General features: G+C 39.0%; 1 protein-coding gene across 1 annotated transcript; it reads left to right on the top strand.

Annotated features, from left to right (window-relative positions):
• The first annotated feature begins 1,635 nt into the window (after positions 1 to 1,635).
• On the top strand, positions 1,636 to 4,718 carry LOC137717887 (uncharacterized). Its single transcript, XM_068457391.1, has 2 exons — positions 1,636 to 2,879; positions 3,191 to 4,718. Exons 1-2 carry the CDS (start codon positions 1,817 to 1,819, stop codon positions 3,226 to 3,228), a joined length of 1,101 nt encoding a protein of 366 aa, XP_068313492.1. The 5' UTR covers positions 1,636 to 1,816; the 3' UTR covers positions 3,229 to 4,718.
• Positions 4,719 to 16,347: the final 11,629 nt, after the last annotated feature.

The following is a 16,347-nucleotide window of genomic DNA, read 5'->3' as shown; positions in this document are numbered from 1 at the left end:
GAATAGATCGAGTCTAAAAACAAGTTTTAGGTCTGCATTTTATATACCTAAACATATTGTAACCAACAGTTGACACATGTAATCACATAGGTCTTATGTTTGTATTTGCGCTTGGGAACATCCTTCTTGTTTCTTTAATGAGAACTATAATATTTCCATCTTCACTATTAAGTAGTGTAACTCATTAGAGCATCTCCAACGGGCTCCTTAGATGAGCTCCTAACTAGAATTTAGGGAAGATTCAAAAAAAAAAAAAAAAAAAAAAAAATCCAATCATGCTTCCTATCCACCTCTTAAGATAGAGATTCATCTAGGAGCTCCTAAATGTAAGGAGGGAGAAGGGAGCTCTTAGTGGCTCTCTATAATTAACGTTAAATGTTATAATATTATTTTCAATAAATAATTAGTTCTTCTTGGCTAATTATTGATTCATAGTCATTATGACTTTATAAAGCAGGAAGTATCGTTAGAGTACAACTTTTTTTGATAGCTCCTAAAATAACTTTTTGATACTTTTAGCTAAAATTTTGTTATACAATATTGAAGTTGCTCTTAGTTATGGTTAAAAAAAATTTAAAACTGAGGTCACGATTGATACATAGAATTGGCTTGACATGCACTAACCGTAGGAATTGGCTTAGGTTGGGGTTTGGGTTGGGTTGGTTCGATTTAGGCCCCTCATTCTTGTGTTTGGACCAAACTTAGATTAGTGTTAAATAGCCCAATTCAGTTCTAGTACGGCCAATCAAATACCCCCTGAATCTACTGCCTCTTAGTTCTATACCCGGATGGTAACTAGATAGAAAGCAATCGACTCCGCATCTACACATGACCATAACAAAATGCAGGCCCTCCTCAGAAGGGGTTCCTTGCCTAGAACAACAAGTTTATCAAGTACCTTTACAAAAGTTGGTTTTCATCTGTAGACATCGAGTCGCGGGGGTTACTATCATACTAAAATTGTTGTCACCATTTACCACTCTTGTTTTGTGTATATGATCTTTTACGTTTCCTGTTTACAGGTTGGGTTTTGTAATCTGACCAAGAGAGAAAAGGACGAAACGAATTCCCTTTGGGTAGCTGAAGCAACAGAAAATTCAGCTTACATTTTAACTTCTGACAATCCACGTCGTTCTCATCTCAAAGACGCTGCTGCCTCTAGTGAAAGACGGAAAAGGATGTCTAGCCTGGTCTCGATTTTGAAACTTATGTGCAGTTGATCGTACTATCTATGTTGTTCTCCACTGAATACTGATCGGTTTTCTTTCATGACGCAGAATACCAACAGGCTAAAGGAGTGGGTTCTGTAATTCTATTTATTACTGTGGCAAGTAAATGATAGGCGGTGAAAGTAGCTGATTTCAGTTATTTGCAGCGTAAGTCTCTTCATGTACCGCTCTTCTTTGACATCGATGAGGGGCGATATCATTAGCTTCACAGTATAGTTTGTGTTAAAATGCATGAAATAAACATGTTGGAATAATGGTAGGCTAGTCAATTTTCTTGTTCAAAGTTAGGCAAGTTAGGTTAGTCAAGCAAGTTAGGTAAGTTAGGCAAAATTAGGCTTATGATCTTTTTCTTCCCTATATATATGTTTCATCTTGTAATTGTTTACATCAAGCAAATATACATCAAAATTCAATATGGTATCAGAGCCAAGTCGGTCAGGGATCGTTCTTGGTAGAGCATTGGTTGTAAAGTCTCTTGAAATTTCGAGTATGCTCTGTGGTTGCAGTTTTGACTGATCTTCCACATCAGAAAAGATTTCTTGAGATTATTGCTGGTGCAATCTTCCACGAGGTCAACCATTCTAGGCATGGCCTCTCATTCAAAATGGGAAAGTCCCAACCACCCGCTCTATCTCCACCACTCGGATCAACCTGGTGCAATCCTCGTACCACAACCATTGGTGGAAGACAACTACAACACATGGGTTCAATCCATGAGTATGGCCTTAACGGTCAAGAACAAACTTGGTTTTGTTGATGGGACGATCAACAAACCAAGTGAGGATAATTTTGAGGAGCTGCAGCAATGGAATCGCTGCAACAACTTGGTCAAGACATGGCTACTAGGCTCCATGTCAAAGGAGATTTCAGGGAGTGTCATCAACTACAAGGATGCTCGACAAATGTGGACCGATCTGCAGGAGAGGTTCTCACATGTGAATATAGTTCAGCTGTTCCATGTTGAGAACGAGATTCATGATTGCGTCCAAAGCAATATGAGTGTAAGTTCTTACTTCACTAAACTTAAAAGTTTATGGGATGAACGTGATACTTTGTGTTCCATTCCAGCATGCAGTTGTGGAACAAAGAATGAGATGAACTCATATGTTGAAACTCAGAAAACCATGAAGTTCCTTATGGGACTGAACGAATCGTATGCTACGGTTCGAAGAAATACTCTTCTTCTCGAACCACTGCCTACGGTGAACAAGGCATATGCATTGGTCCTTCGACATGAACGCCAGGCAGAGGTTTCCAATGGAAAAATCACACAACTAGAAACTGCTGTCTTTGCAGTGAAGAATCTGTCGCGAGAACCTACACCTGAAGACAAGGAGATGCGATGTGGAAAGTGCAATAAAACCAATCACATCACCAAAAATTGTCGTGCACATCTCAAGTGCACTTTTTGCGGATGGAAAGGCCACACTTTCGATTTCTGTCGAAAACGGAAAGCAGCCACAGAGACCGAATCCAATCGTCTCTTTTCTTCAAAGGGCAATCAAGTTTCACAAAGTAACAAGCAAGAGACAGTGCCTAATTTCCCGTTCTCTCAGGAGGACTGCAAACAAATCCTTCAGATGTTGAACAAGAACAAATCATCATTTGCCAATCAAGTCAGTAATCCTCCTAGTCATGAAGAACTTTCAGGTAAAGCCTTCTCTTTTCCATGTAAAGGAACCAGAAGTATTTGGATCCTGGACAGTGGTGCCACGGATCACATAGTTTGCAGTCCTAGTCTCCTTACACACTCACGAGCTGTTGAAAATCATACAGTTGAACTGCCAGATGGTTCCGTTGCCAAAGTCACTCACATTGGACAAGTTGTTTTCTCTCATAATCTTATCCTTGAAAATGTCCTATGTGTGCCGTTCTTTAGGTTGAATTTAATATCTATCAGTAAACTAGCCTATGATTCCTTATATGTCACCATTTTCTTCACCCAATTTTGTGTCATTCAGGACCTTCGCTCGGGGAAGATGATTGGGACAGGAACTGAAAGGGATGGACTTTACTACCTCGACCCATCAAAGAAAGGAACATGCAACAATATTCAAACCGTCTCACCAAAGCTTTAGCACCAACGCCTAGGACACCCATCTCATAAAGCCACTTCGTTATTACCTTTATTTAACAATAAGGCTTGTGATTTGGAAAAATGTTTAATTTGCCCATTGGCCAAACAAACAAGATCACCCTTTCCTTTGAGCTCTATTTCTACCAAATCATGTTTTGAATTATTGCATATTGATATTTGGGGTGGTTATCAAGTTGCTTCTATTTCAGGTGCCAAGTATTTCCTTACCATCGTAGATGACTACACTAGAAGCACTTGGGTTTATTTGATGAAACATAAATCTGACACAAAAGACATTTTAGTCGGATTCATTCAAATGATTGAGACTCAATTCAATACCAGAGTTCAAATCATACGAAGTGACAATGGCCCTGAGTTTAAGCTTGAGCAATTTTATGCTCTCAAAGGCATCATACATCAATCTAGTTGTGTCAACACACCACAACAAAATGGTGTTGCCGAACGTAAACACCGACATTTGCTCAATGTTGCTCGGGCTTTGCTCTTTCAAGCTTGTTTGCCAAAACGTTTTTGGGGGGATGCAATCTTAACCTCAGCTTACCTCATCAATAGAACACCCACTCCACTTCTCCAAGGTAAAACACCTTACGAAAAACTGTTTCACAAAGCACCTAATTGTTGGAAGTATGCCCACAAAGCCACTCATTTGATGTAATAGCTTTTTGGAATACTTATTGTGTTAAACTTTTATATGTTTAATAGAGGGCAAAGCTTATTGTTAATCACTATTTATAGTATCTTGTGTTTAAGCAATAAGGGAATCCAAGGAATGTAATTGATCTAAGAGACAAGTGATTTAAGTTAGTTAAATTAACGAGACCTTTCTCTTATGTTCATTCCTAAAACGTTCCTAGCCATAGGATTGCCAATTGGGCATTGACAATCCGCTAAGGTTAGTATGTGTTATGTCGACTCAAGCGTGAGTATGAACTAGTCTCAAGTCATTTGGTGTTGGACACTAAGGCAAACACATAGGTGCTCGAAAGAGTAATCGAGTACACTGAACAACGATCAAACGAGAGTTCGAACATACATGTCATGTGAGAACTCAATAGTTGCAATATGCAAAGTAGTCCTTTGACCTGAGGCATCATTGATGTCTAATGGTTAGGTCCTTGATCTTTGATTATGTCAACGGCATTCCATTGGAGTGTCCACGGCATTGTTGGGGTCAAGCTATCTAGTCATGTAGGCATATGAATGCACAACAAGGGATCTCTAACCTTCCATAGTGGAAGGAGAATACTCTAAGATATGATTCGAGAGTCTTTGGCCAAAGCATATGAATATGACTAAGGAAGGTTGTTCCAAATCTTATTCAATTGAATCATATAGAGAAATATCACATTGGATAGTAGACATGAAACAAACTATCACTTAAACAATGTAATTAAGAGTATTGTATTAGAGAAGGACCGTATTGCATTGTAGTTGTAACTGGATAGGTTCTCCAACCACATCTACTTAGCTTGGGTAACCATGACATGCTGCTAGGCGTCACCCATGGTTTGTGGAAGCCCTAAAGATTAGCAAACACTAATTTTAAGGGAGAATTGAAATGTGGTTTCAATTCACAATCGATCGTTAAGAGTAACATCGCCCACTACCTCGCTAATTGGAACCTAATGGATCGTACACCGAGTAAGGATATAAGTGAAGAAATTATATGAAATGGATAAGCAATTAAATGGTTTAATTGAAGAATGGTCAAGATTAATTAAATAGTTAATTAATTATACGAAACGTTCGTATTGGGCGTTTAAGTTAGTTTTGGGCTTCGGGGCACAAAAACGTTTTGGTCCACAAGGCCCATTATGTTTAAGTTGTATGACAACTAAAACAAAATGGGCAATTAAGCCCAATAACAACATATGGCCATAAGGGTGAGGGGTAGCAAACTTGTATTAATTACAAGTTTGCCACTCACATGAAATGAAGTGTAAAATCAACATTATAGCTTGGTTTCACATGAAGGGGTTTGCTAATGGAATTTGGGTGAAACCTATTCTCTCATTTTCTACATAGAGGCCGGCCACCTTAGGGGAAGAACATCTAGCAATCTTTCTTCCCTAAGTCATCCATTTTCATCTTCACACAACATCTTTGGTGTGGAGACTTAGAGACACCAAACTTTTGGTGTTTTGGAGAACAAATCCTCAAATCCTCAAAGAAGAAAAGGAGCACTAAAAGGGAGAAAATCACAAGGAAGATCCAAGGAGCAAGGAGGTGACTTGAAGGCCCTCCACTTGGGTGAATCCCTTGTGTAATCAAGGATGAGCTTCAAGGGTAAAGAATCTCTAAATTCTTATTCTCTTTAATATTGTTAAAGAGTCTTATGGTTCACCATATACTAGGCTTTGAAAGTCATGGGTTTTATGAATTGTTTTTGAATGCATGCCTACTTTAAAGTGTTATTAGTATGCCTATGTATTCAAATGTTCTTACATGTTCTTAGCTAGGACAAAATTTTTCCTTCAAGTGGTATCAGAGCCTAGGCCTAGTTTATGGTGGATCCTTTTGGGTTTTGTGATTTTTCATATTTTGTGATTTAAGTGTTGTAAATGTTACAAGCTTTGTTCTTGCTTTGAATATAAATTTTACTTGAAAATTTAGCATCTCAAATGTTGTAGATGTATTTCATTAAAGCATGAATAATGGAACTAAAAGTTGGTGTCAAGTGTTTTGGGATTTTCGGCCAAATCCAAAGGGTGATTTTTTGGGTTCATGTTAGGCTTGTTAAAATGGTTTTAAAGTGCTTTTTGGAACCCCTAAGTACCCTAGGATATTAACCCTCTTTTGAGTTGTGAAAATTTGAGTTTTTGGTGAAAGAAAACATCCATGGAGCTATTATGAGTTTTCATGTATGTTCTTCATATTTCTTGAAGTTCTTATCAAGAACAAAAAGTTTTGAAGTTTTGATTCAAAAGTTTTATGTTTTACATAAAGTTTTGATTATTAGTTGATGGGTGATGATTATTGGTGAGGAATGATTAAATGGCTTTAATTATGTCAAAGATATATTTTTGAATATTAGTTGATGGATGATGATTGTTGGTAAGAAATGATTAAATGGTTTTAATTATATCAAAGATATATTTTCTTTTCAAACCATCCCCACCATCTTTAATCTCACCCACCAAAATCCACTTACAAAAATTTTTTTTTATCAAAAATCTCAATGATGGCCGGCCACCCCTCTAGTGGGGTACTTTTGTGCAATTATATAAAATGTTGATACTTTTGTGTATTTGAATTTTGGCCCAAAAGTTTGTGTTTTACAAAATGGCCCAAATAAAATGAGAACAAAAATTGTTTTGTCTCTTTAATGAGAATTGGATTTTCATTATATTTAGTTCCATTTAAATCAATTCTATGGATCCAAAAACCAATTGTTTAAAGTTGCTTTCTTAGTTAATTTAGTTAATTAAGAAAAGGGTGATTATGAACCAAAGGCCTCGATAATTGAGCTATGTGATTGGCCGATTTACATTATGAATGCTTGGGTTTTAAGTAATGTAGATTTGAATGTAATTTGATTAATTCAAGTTGTTGTATTGGGCATAAGTCCTTCAATTTGTTGTAAAGGGCATAAGCCCATTATTTGTGTTGTAAAAGGGCATAAGCCCTTCTTATTATTTCATGTATTCCTCTTTGTTTATATGTATGCAAATTGGAATAGTTGGGTCCAACGCCCAATAGGAAATAATGGTTTAATTGGATTAAACGCGTAACTAAAATCAACAACTATCTACCTTAAACCCAAGGTCCAACACAAGGCTCGTGTTGGATCAAATCAAACGGTTCATAATCATCCTAAAACCTAAAACGACTATATAGTCCATATGAGGATGCAATGCGTTCGTTAGTAGTTCCATATAGTCTCGCTTGTTTCAACGAAACAGTGGGAGTATTATATGCTACTAATTCATATTAACCTGGACCAATAGTTGTGATAGGCCCATGTTCTTTTAATATGATTAAAATGTTTTTGATGTAGCCCAAAACTACTCCCTCAACAAACGAATATTAAGTTGATAAACGAGAGATGTTTTGAACATTTCTTCGTAGGCCTTCCACCGTGGTGGGCTCCAATCGTTTGTGACTCATGCACCGGCTTCACCCTATAATGGGGAAGTACAAAGTATGGGCTTACATCCAGGAGGAGTCCATAAACATATGATGAGGTGAGTGTAGACAACGAGTATGACCAACATGATATAATTCTGAGGTTGTGCTTGAACCTCTACATAAACTAAGCATGGTGGGAATAACTTAACTAAGTGCAATGGTGCCAACATGATATAATTCTGAGGCATTCATTCTCTAGAGGCCAAACTAGATGGGTAATTACAAGAGTTGTAAATGACTAAAGTGTTATTCTCTCATCATTATTTTTGCTAACCAACATGATATAATTCTGAGGTGGGCTTGGTAATGGTGAGTCTCCCATACCCCGCTAAGAGTTCAACATAACTCTCGGATTCTATTGAGGGATATGGAATTTGCCAAAAATAGTGGGTGATACTATTTGATTCAAGACCCAATCAAGTAGTTAATCAACAATCTAATACGATTTCTGTTATGTTATGTAGTTAACGACATGCCTAAAATACTACCCACCATTATACTTGACAAAATGGCCCAAGACTTTTTCCTTGCATATCTCTCGGATGATTTCACTAAGTTTATTGTAAACTATAAAGTGAATAGATTTGATCATACTTTTAACGAGATGATTGACATGTGCTGTAAATTTGAAAAATGTTTCAAAAAGGACAGTGGGAGTGAGAATGCAAAAACAAGGAAAAGGTTACTTAAGAAGAAGGCAAAGAAATCCAAAGGAACATGCTTTCATTGTGGAAAGGATGAACGTTGGAAGAAGAAATACAGGGTGCGCATTGCGAGCCTTATGACACGAACTTTTGAAGAAACTATTTCGGTCATAGAAAGTGCTTTTACAGTGAGCTCCAATTCCTGGATATTTGATTCAGGCGCTAGTCAACATATCTGTAATACGATGCAGGGACTAGTAGGGAGCAAGACACTACGCAATGGGGAGATGGTTGTGCGAGTTGGGAACGGCGCTAAAATCTCTGCAAAAGCAATAGGCACCTACATGCTTAACCTACCCTCTGGGGAAGTCCTGGAACTTAAAAATTGTTTATATTTTCCTTCATGTATAAAGAATTTGATTTCTATCTCTAAGCTTTTACGAGATGGGCACTCAGTATTGTTTGACAAAATGAGTTGCACTTTATACTTGAACGGTCGTATTATCTCTCATGGTAATATGATAGAGGGACTTTTTCACCAAGAGACGAATAGTGGGATGCACTGTATTGAAAGCGGGAATACCTCAAAACCCAAAAGGGCTAGAGAAGAAGTTAACCAAGTTAGACTTTGGCATCTTAAACTTGGACATGTAAACCAGGATAAGATTCGCAAGATGTCGAAAGATGGATATCTTAGCCCATTAGGTAATGACCTCATGGGAACTTGTGAACCTTGTCTACTGGGGAAGATGACCAAATCTCCATTCACTGGGAAAGGAGAGCGTGCCACTGAAATTCTAGGGTTAATCCACACTGACGTATGTGGACCTATGTCTACTACGTCGAGAGGAGACTTCTCCTACTATATCACATTCACCGACGATCACTCTCGGTTTGGCTATTTGTATCTTATGAAGTACAAGTCAGAATCCTTTGAAAGGTTCAAAGAATTCAAGAATGAAGTTGAGAAGCAAACTGGGAAACAGATAAAGACCCTAAGATCGGATCGAGGGGGTGAATATCTGAGTAATGAGTTCCTAGATTATCTCAAAGAGTGTGGAATTGTATCACAGTGGACTCCACCAGGAACTCCTCAACATAACGGAGTTTCTGAAAGGAGAAACCGAACCTTGATGAACATGGTTCGTTCTATGATGAGTTCCGCTGATCTACCAATATCATTCTGGGGATATGCACTACACACAGCAGCTTATTTGCTGAATGCAGTGCCTTCTAAATCTGTTCCACAAACACCATATGAGATATGGTATGGAAAGAAGCCAAGTCTTAAACATCTTAAGATTTGGGGTTGTCCAGCATACGTTAAGAAACAAGATGCTGGAAAGCTTGAAGCGAGATCCGTTAAATGCTATTTTGTGGGGTATCCTAAACAAACCTATGGATACGAATTCTATCACCCTGACGATCAGAAAGTCTTTGTCGCCAGAACTGCTATATTCATGGAGGATGAATTAGTTCTTAAAGGAACTAGCAAGATAGAATTGAAGGAAATTAATGAGATTAATGATGAACCACAAACAAGCACTCGACAAGTTGACAACCCTGTTCCTGAACCCCTAGCTCCACGTAGATCTGAACGGGTTAATAAGCCACCTAGGAGGTATGGCTTAGACAAAGACTTTGGGGAATTGTACCTTCTAGGTGACAATGACACAAAGGAAGACCCTAGAGACTACATTGAGGCAATGTCCGACATTGACTCAAAGAGATGGCAAGAGGCCATGAAATCCGAGATGGATTCCATGTATCAAAATCAAGTCTGGACTCTTGTAGACCCTCCAGAAGGTATAGTACCTGTTGGAAACAAATGGATCTTCAAGAGGAAAATAGGCGTTGATGGGAACGTGGAGACTTATAAGGCTAGACTAGTAGCCAAAGGTTACAGGCAACGAGAAGGGATTGACTATGAAGAAACTTTCTCTCCTGTAGCCATGATTAAGTCCATTCGGATTTTGCTTGCAATAGCTGCGTACCATGATTATGAAATCTGGCAAATGGACGTGAAAACAGCCTTTCTGAACGGCTACCTAGAGGAAGAGCTTTATATGGCTCAACCCGAAGGTTTCGTGTCCAAGTCTGAGAAGACTAAGGTATGCAAACTTCAGAGGTCCATTTATGGACTTAAGCAAGCCTCCAGGAGCTGGAACATTCGTTTTGATACTGAAATCAAATCGTTTGGTTTTACTCAAAACGAAGACGACAATTGTGTTTATCAAAAGGTCGTTGGGGAAGCAGTTGTATTCCTAGTGTTATATGTAGATGACATATTACTATTCGGGAATGACACTGCAGTACTTTCTTCTGTAAAAGTGTGGTTGTCCAAAACCTTCCACATGAAAGATTTAGGAGATGCATCTTATGTACTTGGGATAAAGCTCTATCGTGATAGATCCAGAAAATTAATTGGATTATCCCAATCTATGTACATTGATAAGGTGCTAAGTAGGTTCCAGATGGAACAATCTAAGAAAGGTATTCTTCCTGTAGGACATGGAATTCATCTTTCTAAGTTCATGGGACCTAAGACTCCTGAAGAGATACGGCATATGAATATGATTCCTTATGCTTCCGCCATAGGAAGTCTTATGTATGCCATGATATGCACAAGGCCTGATATCGCATATGCTGTGAGCATTACTAGTCGATATCAATCTAACCCAGGATCAGAACACTGGGCAGCTGTCAAGACGGTCCTTAAGTACTTAAGAAGAACTAAGGACATGTTCCTCGTTTATGGAGGAGCGACAGAGTTGCGAGTGGAAGGCTATACAGACGCAGATTTCCAATCTGACGTCGATGATAGAAGTTCCAACTCCGGATATGTATTCACTCTGAATGGTGGGGCTGTCAGCTGGAAAAGCAAGAAACAAAGTGTAATTGCCGATTCCACGACAGAGGCTGAATATGTCGCTGCAGCTGAAGCCGGCAAAGAAGCATTCTGGATGAAAAAGTTCATTACTGAACTTGGAGTGGTTCCAACCATTACATCACCAGTAACTTTGTACTGTGATAATAGTGGGGCGATAGCTCAAGCCAAGGAACCCAGGGCACATCAAAAGAACAAGCACTTTGACAGGCGCTTTAATATCATTAGAAGATATGCTGCCGAGGGGAAAATCAACATCCTCAAAGTTGCTTCAGCCGATAACGTAGCAGATCCACTGACAAAGCCAATGTCTCAAATCCAGCTTGACCGTCATATGGAAAAGATGGGTATTAGATACATGGGAAGATGGCTTTGAGTGCAAGTGGGAGATTGTTGGAAGTATGCCCACAAAGCCACTCATTTGATGTAATAGCTTTTTGGAATACTTATTGTGTTAAACTTTTATATGTTTAATAGAGGGCAAAGCTTATTGTTAATCACTATTTATAGTATCTTGTGTTTAAGCAATAAGGGAATCCAAGGAATGTAATTGATCTAAGAGACAAGTGATTTAAGTTAGTTAAATTAACGAGACCTTTCTCTTATGTTCATTCCTAAAACGTTCCTAGCCATAGGATTGCCAATTGGGCATTGACAATCCGCTAAGGTTAGTATGTGTTATGTCGACTCAAGCGTGAGTATGAACTAGTCTCAAGTCATTTGGTGTTGGACACTAAGGCAAACACATAGGTGCTCGAAAGAGTAATCGAGTACACTGAACAACGATCAAACGAGAGTTCGAACATACATGTCATGTGAGAACTCAATAGTTGCAATATGCAAAGTAGTCCTTTGACCTGAGGCATCATTGATGTCTAATGGTTAGGTCCTTGATCTTTGATTATGTCAACGACATTCCATTGGAGTGTCCACGGCATTGTTGGGGTCAAGCTATCTAGTCATGTAGGCATATGAATGCACAACAAGGGATCTCTAACCTTCCATAGTGGAAGGAGAATACTCTAAGATATGATTCGAGAGTCTTTGGCCAAAGCATATGAATATGACTAAGGAAGGTTGTTCCAAATCTTATTCAATTGAATCATATAGAGAAATATCACATTGGATAGTAGACATGAAACAAACTATCACTTAAACAATGTAATTAAGAGTATTGTATTAGAGAAGGACCGTATTGCATTGTAGTTGTAACTGGATAGGTTCTCCAACCACATCTACTTAGCTTGGGTAACCATGACATGCTGCTAGGCGTCACCCATGGTTTGTGGAAGCCCTAAAGATTAGCAAACACTAATTTTAAGGGAGAATTGAAATGTGGTTTCAATTCACAATCGATCGTTAAGAGTAACATCGCCCACTACCTCGCTAATTGGAACCTAATGGATCGTACACCGAGTAAGGATATAAGTGAAGAAATTATATGAAATGGATAAGCAATTAAATGGTTTAATTGAAGAATGGTCAAGATTAATTAAATAGTTAATTAATTATACGAAACGTTCGTATTGGGCGTTTAAGTTAGTTTTGGGCTTCGGGGCACAAAAACGTTTTGGTCCACAAGGCCCATTATGTTTAAGTTGTATGACAACTAAAACAAAATGGGCAATTAAGCCCAATAACAACATATGGCCATAAGGGTGAGGGGTAGCAAACTTGTATTAATTACAAGTTTGCCACTCACATGAAATGAAGTGTAAAATCAACATTATAGCTTGGTTTCACATGAAGGGGTTTGCTAATGGAATTTGGGTGAAACCTATTCTCTCATTTTCTACATAGAGGCCGGCCACCTTAGGGGAAGAACATCTAGCAATCTTTCTTCCCTAAGTCATCCATTTTCATCTTCACACAACATCTTTGGTGTGGAGACTTAGAGACACCAAACTTTTGGTGTTTTGGAGAACAAATCCTCAAATCCTCAAAGAAGAAAAGGAGCACTAAAAGGGAGAAAATCACAAGGAAGATCCAAGGAGCAAGGAGGTGACTTGAAGGCCCTCCACTTGGGTGAATCCCTTGTGTAATCAAGGATGAGCTTCAAGGGTAAAGAATCTCTAAATTCTTATTCTCTTTAATATTGTTAAAGAGTCTTATGGTTCACCATATACTAGGCTTTGAAAGTCATGGGTTTTATGAATTGTTTTTGAATGCATGCCTACTTTAAAGTGTTATTAGTATGCCTATGTATTCAAATGTTCTTACATGTTCTTAGCTAGGACAAAATTTTTCCTTCACTAATTATTCCCATTTAAAGGTTTTCGGTAGTTTATGTTTTGCTTCTACACACGCCCAAAGGCCCTCTAAATTCGACCCCCGTGCAATCCAATGCATTTTTCTTGGGTATCCTTATGGTCAAAAGGGTTATAAATTGTTTGATATAAAACACAATAAGACTTTTGTTTCTAGGGATGTTGTTTTTTTTGAAAATCATTTTCCATTCCAAAACCATACCACTTCCGCTGCCCCGTCTCCATCAAACATTACACCCTTATCCATCACGTTTGACTTGACCTCTCCCATTGAGTCGCACTCAAGCCTTGCACCCGAAGACATAAACACCACCTCTCCCACACTTACCGACATCACACCACTCTCATCTCCTTTACCTACTACAACTCCACCACCAGATACCTTATCAACACCTTCACCACTCTTCCCCACCTCCACATACCCTACACATACTCTACACTCTTCACCACCTCCAACCACTCCATCACCAAACCAACCACCTCCACTCCGTCGTAGCACTCGACCGACCAAAACTTCCACATTTTTGCAGGACTTTCATGTTGAGGTGGCCCTCCCTTCCCGTGTTGCTCCCACATCTTCCACAAGCATGGTCCAGTCATCAGGTACATCTCACCCCATATCTCATTATTTATCTTATGACCATGTATCCCCCACTCACAAAACCTTTCTCACCACCCTCACCATTATCAAAAAACCCACCAGTTTTTCGCAGGCTGTTCAGGATCCAAAATGGCGTGACGCCATGCAAAAAGAGATTGTTGCCCTTCATGACAATCGCACTTGGACTCTTGTGCCCTTACCACCTCACAAACATCCCATCGGTTGCAAATGGATCTATAAGGTGAAGCTTAAACCTGACGGCAATGTTAAACGCTACAAAGCTCGTCTCGTTGCTAAAGGCTACAGTCAAATTGAGGGGCTTGATTATCGGGAAACTTTTGCTCCAGTTGCCAAGCTCACCACCGTCCGCGTCCTCCTGAGTATTGCCTCCATACGAGGCTGGCATCTTCATCAACTTGATGTGAACAACGCATTCTTGCATGGTGACTTATACGAGGAGGTTTATATGTCCCTGCCTCCTGGGTTCGGACGAAAGGGGGAGACACGAGTATGCAAATTACACAAATCCATTTATGGTTTAAAACAGGCCTCGAGACAATGGTTTATCAAGTTGTCTAGTGCTCTCAAGACTGTTGGTTTTCATCAATCATGGTCAGATTACTCATTGTTCGTCCGAAACCGTCAAGGCAGTTTCATGGCATTACTTGTGTACGTTGATGACGTGATACTTGCAGGTAACAATTTGAGAGAAATTGAAGAGACTAAACTCTTCCTTTCCCAACATTTTAAACTAAAGGATTTGGGAAAACTCAAATACTTTTTGGGGATAGAAGTTGCAAGATCTAAACAAGGGATTGCCTTGTGCCAACGCAAATATGCGTTGGAGATACTAGAAGATGCTGGGTTCCTTGGTGCGAAGCCCTCATGATTACCAATGGAACCAAACCTGTCCCTTACACAAACTGATGGGACGCTCCTACATGATCCTTCTTCATACAGGCGACTCGTAGGGAGGCTGATTTACTTAACCATCACGCGACCTGACCTGACTTATGTGGTTAATATGTTGAGCCAATTCATGGACAAGCCACGACAACCACACCTTGAAGCGGTGCATAAAGTTCTCAGGTACATCAAACAATCTCCTGGACAGGGAATTCTTTTGCCTTCTACAGGTTCACTACAACTACAAGCCTTTTGTGATGCTGATTGGGCTCGGTGTAAAGACACTAGAAGGTCAATAACCGGTTATTGTATCTTCCTTGGACAAGCACCGATATCTTGGAAAACGAAGAAACAAAACACAATATCTCGTTCCAGTGCAGAGGCAGAATATTGTTCTATGGCTACTACTTGTTGTGAAGTTATATGGCTAAGAAACATTTTGAAGGACTTGCAAGTAAATCATGCACAACCAGTCACAATGTTTTGTGATAATCAAGCTGCCATGCACATTGCTTCGAACCCAGTGTTTCATGAACGAACGAAGCATATAGAGATAGACTGTCACTTGGTACGTGAGAAGATTCAAATGGGAATGGTGCAAACAGCTTACATACGGACCTCGAATCAACCTGCATACTTGTTCACCAAACCACTAAGCTCGGCACAATTTGAGGTCTTAATTAGCAAGTTGGGTGTCATCGACATTCACACTCCAACTTGAGGGGGAGTGTTAAAATGCATGAAATAAACATGTTGGAATAATGGTAGGCTAGTCAATTTTCTTGTTCAAAGTTAGGCAAGTTAGGTTAGTCAAGCAAGTTAGGTAAGTTAGGCAAAATTAGGCTTATGATCTTTTTCTTCCCTATATATATGTTTCATCTTGTAATTGTTTACATCAAGCAAATATACATCAAAATTCAATAGTTTGAGTTAGCTTCTCTTCCTTTTCCGCAGATTTTGGTCACCGACATCCAAATCTAATCGGTACAAGTTTTCTCTTGGGAGTAACTGTTAAAAGCATGAATGCTGGGAAGAAGGTAGCAAGAGCTTTCTAACTTTGGTCGCCATTTTTGTTTTGTTGTTACTCATGCTCTCTCATATGGTGACCGTTTGCTTAGTGACCAAGGCATTTCCCAACTTGTATCTTGTCTCTCTCGAGTGATGTGGGACTCAGTGAGATTAACGAACATCCGAACATCTTTTTCTATACAATTTGCCTTCGAATACTCGACTAACTTAGGTATCGGAAGACCATTGATCGGCACCAGAATAATGTCCCCCACGACATGCTCCATCACGCTGAGCTGGTTTGGAAGAATTGCATAACATTTAATCTTGAGAGGTAACCTTGCTATTAAACCAATTTTAAACATCAACATGACTTATAAGCACTTTTAAGTTAACTGCTTTTCTCACAAATTATTTGTAAGAGGATCTCTAAGAGTATGCAGATGCAACAAAAATTCGAGTCTTAATACTTTTCGAAAAATTGGAACGGAAATCTGAATGCATTTAGTAATTCTGATAATTATGAATTTTCGATCTGAAACTTTCTAAAGAGTTCATAACTTATTCCTAAAAAAACTT

The sequence above is a fragment of the Pyrus communis genome, chromosome 1 (genome assembly GCF_963583255.1).
Source record: "Pyrus communis chromosome 1, drPyrComm1.1, whole genome shotgun sequence".
Lineage (NCBI taxonomy): Eukaryota > Viridiplantae > Streptophyta > Magnoliopsida > Rosales > Rosaceae > Pyrus > Pyrus communis.
This window is presented reverse-complemented; position numbering and strand designations above follow the sequence as displayed.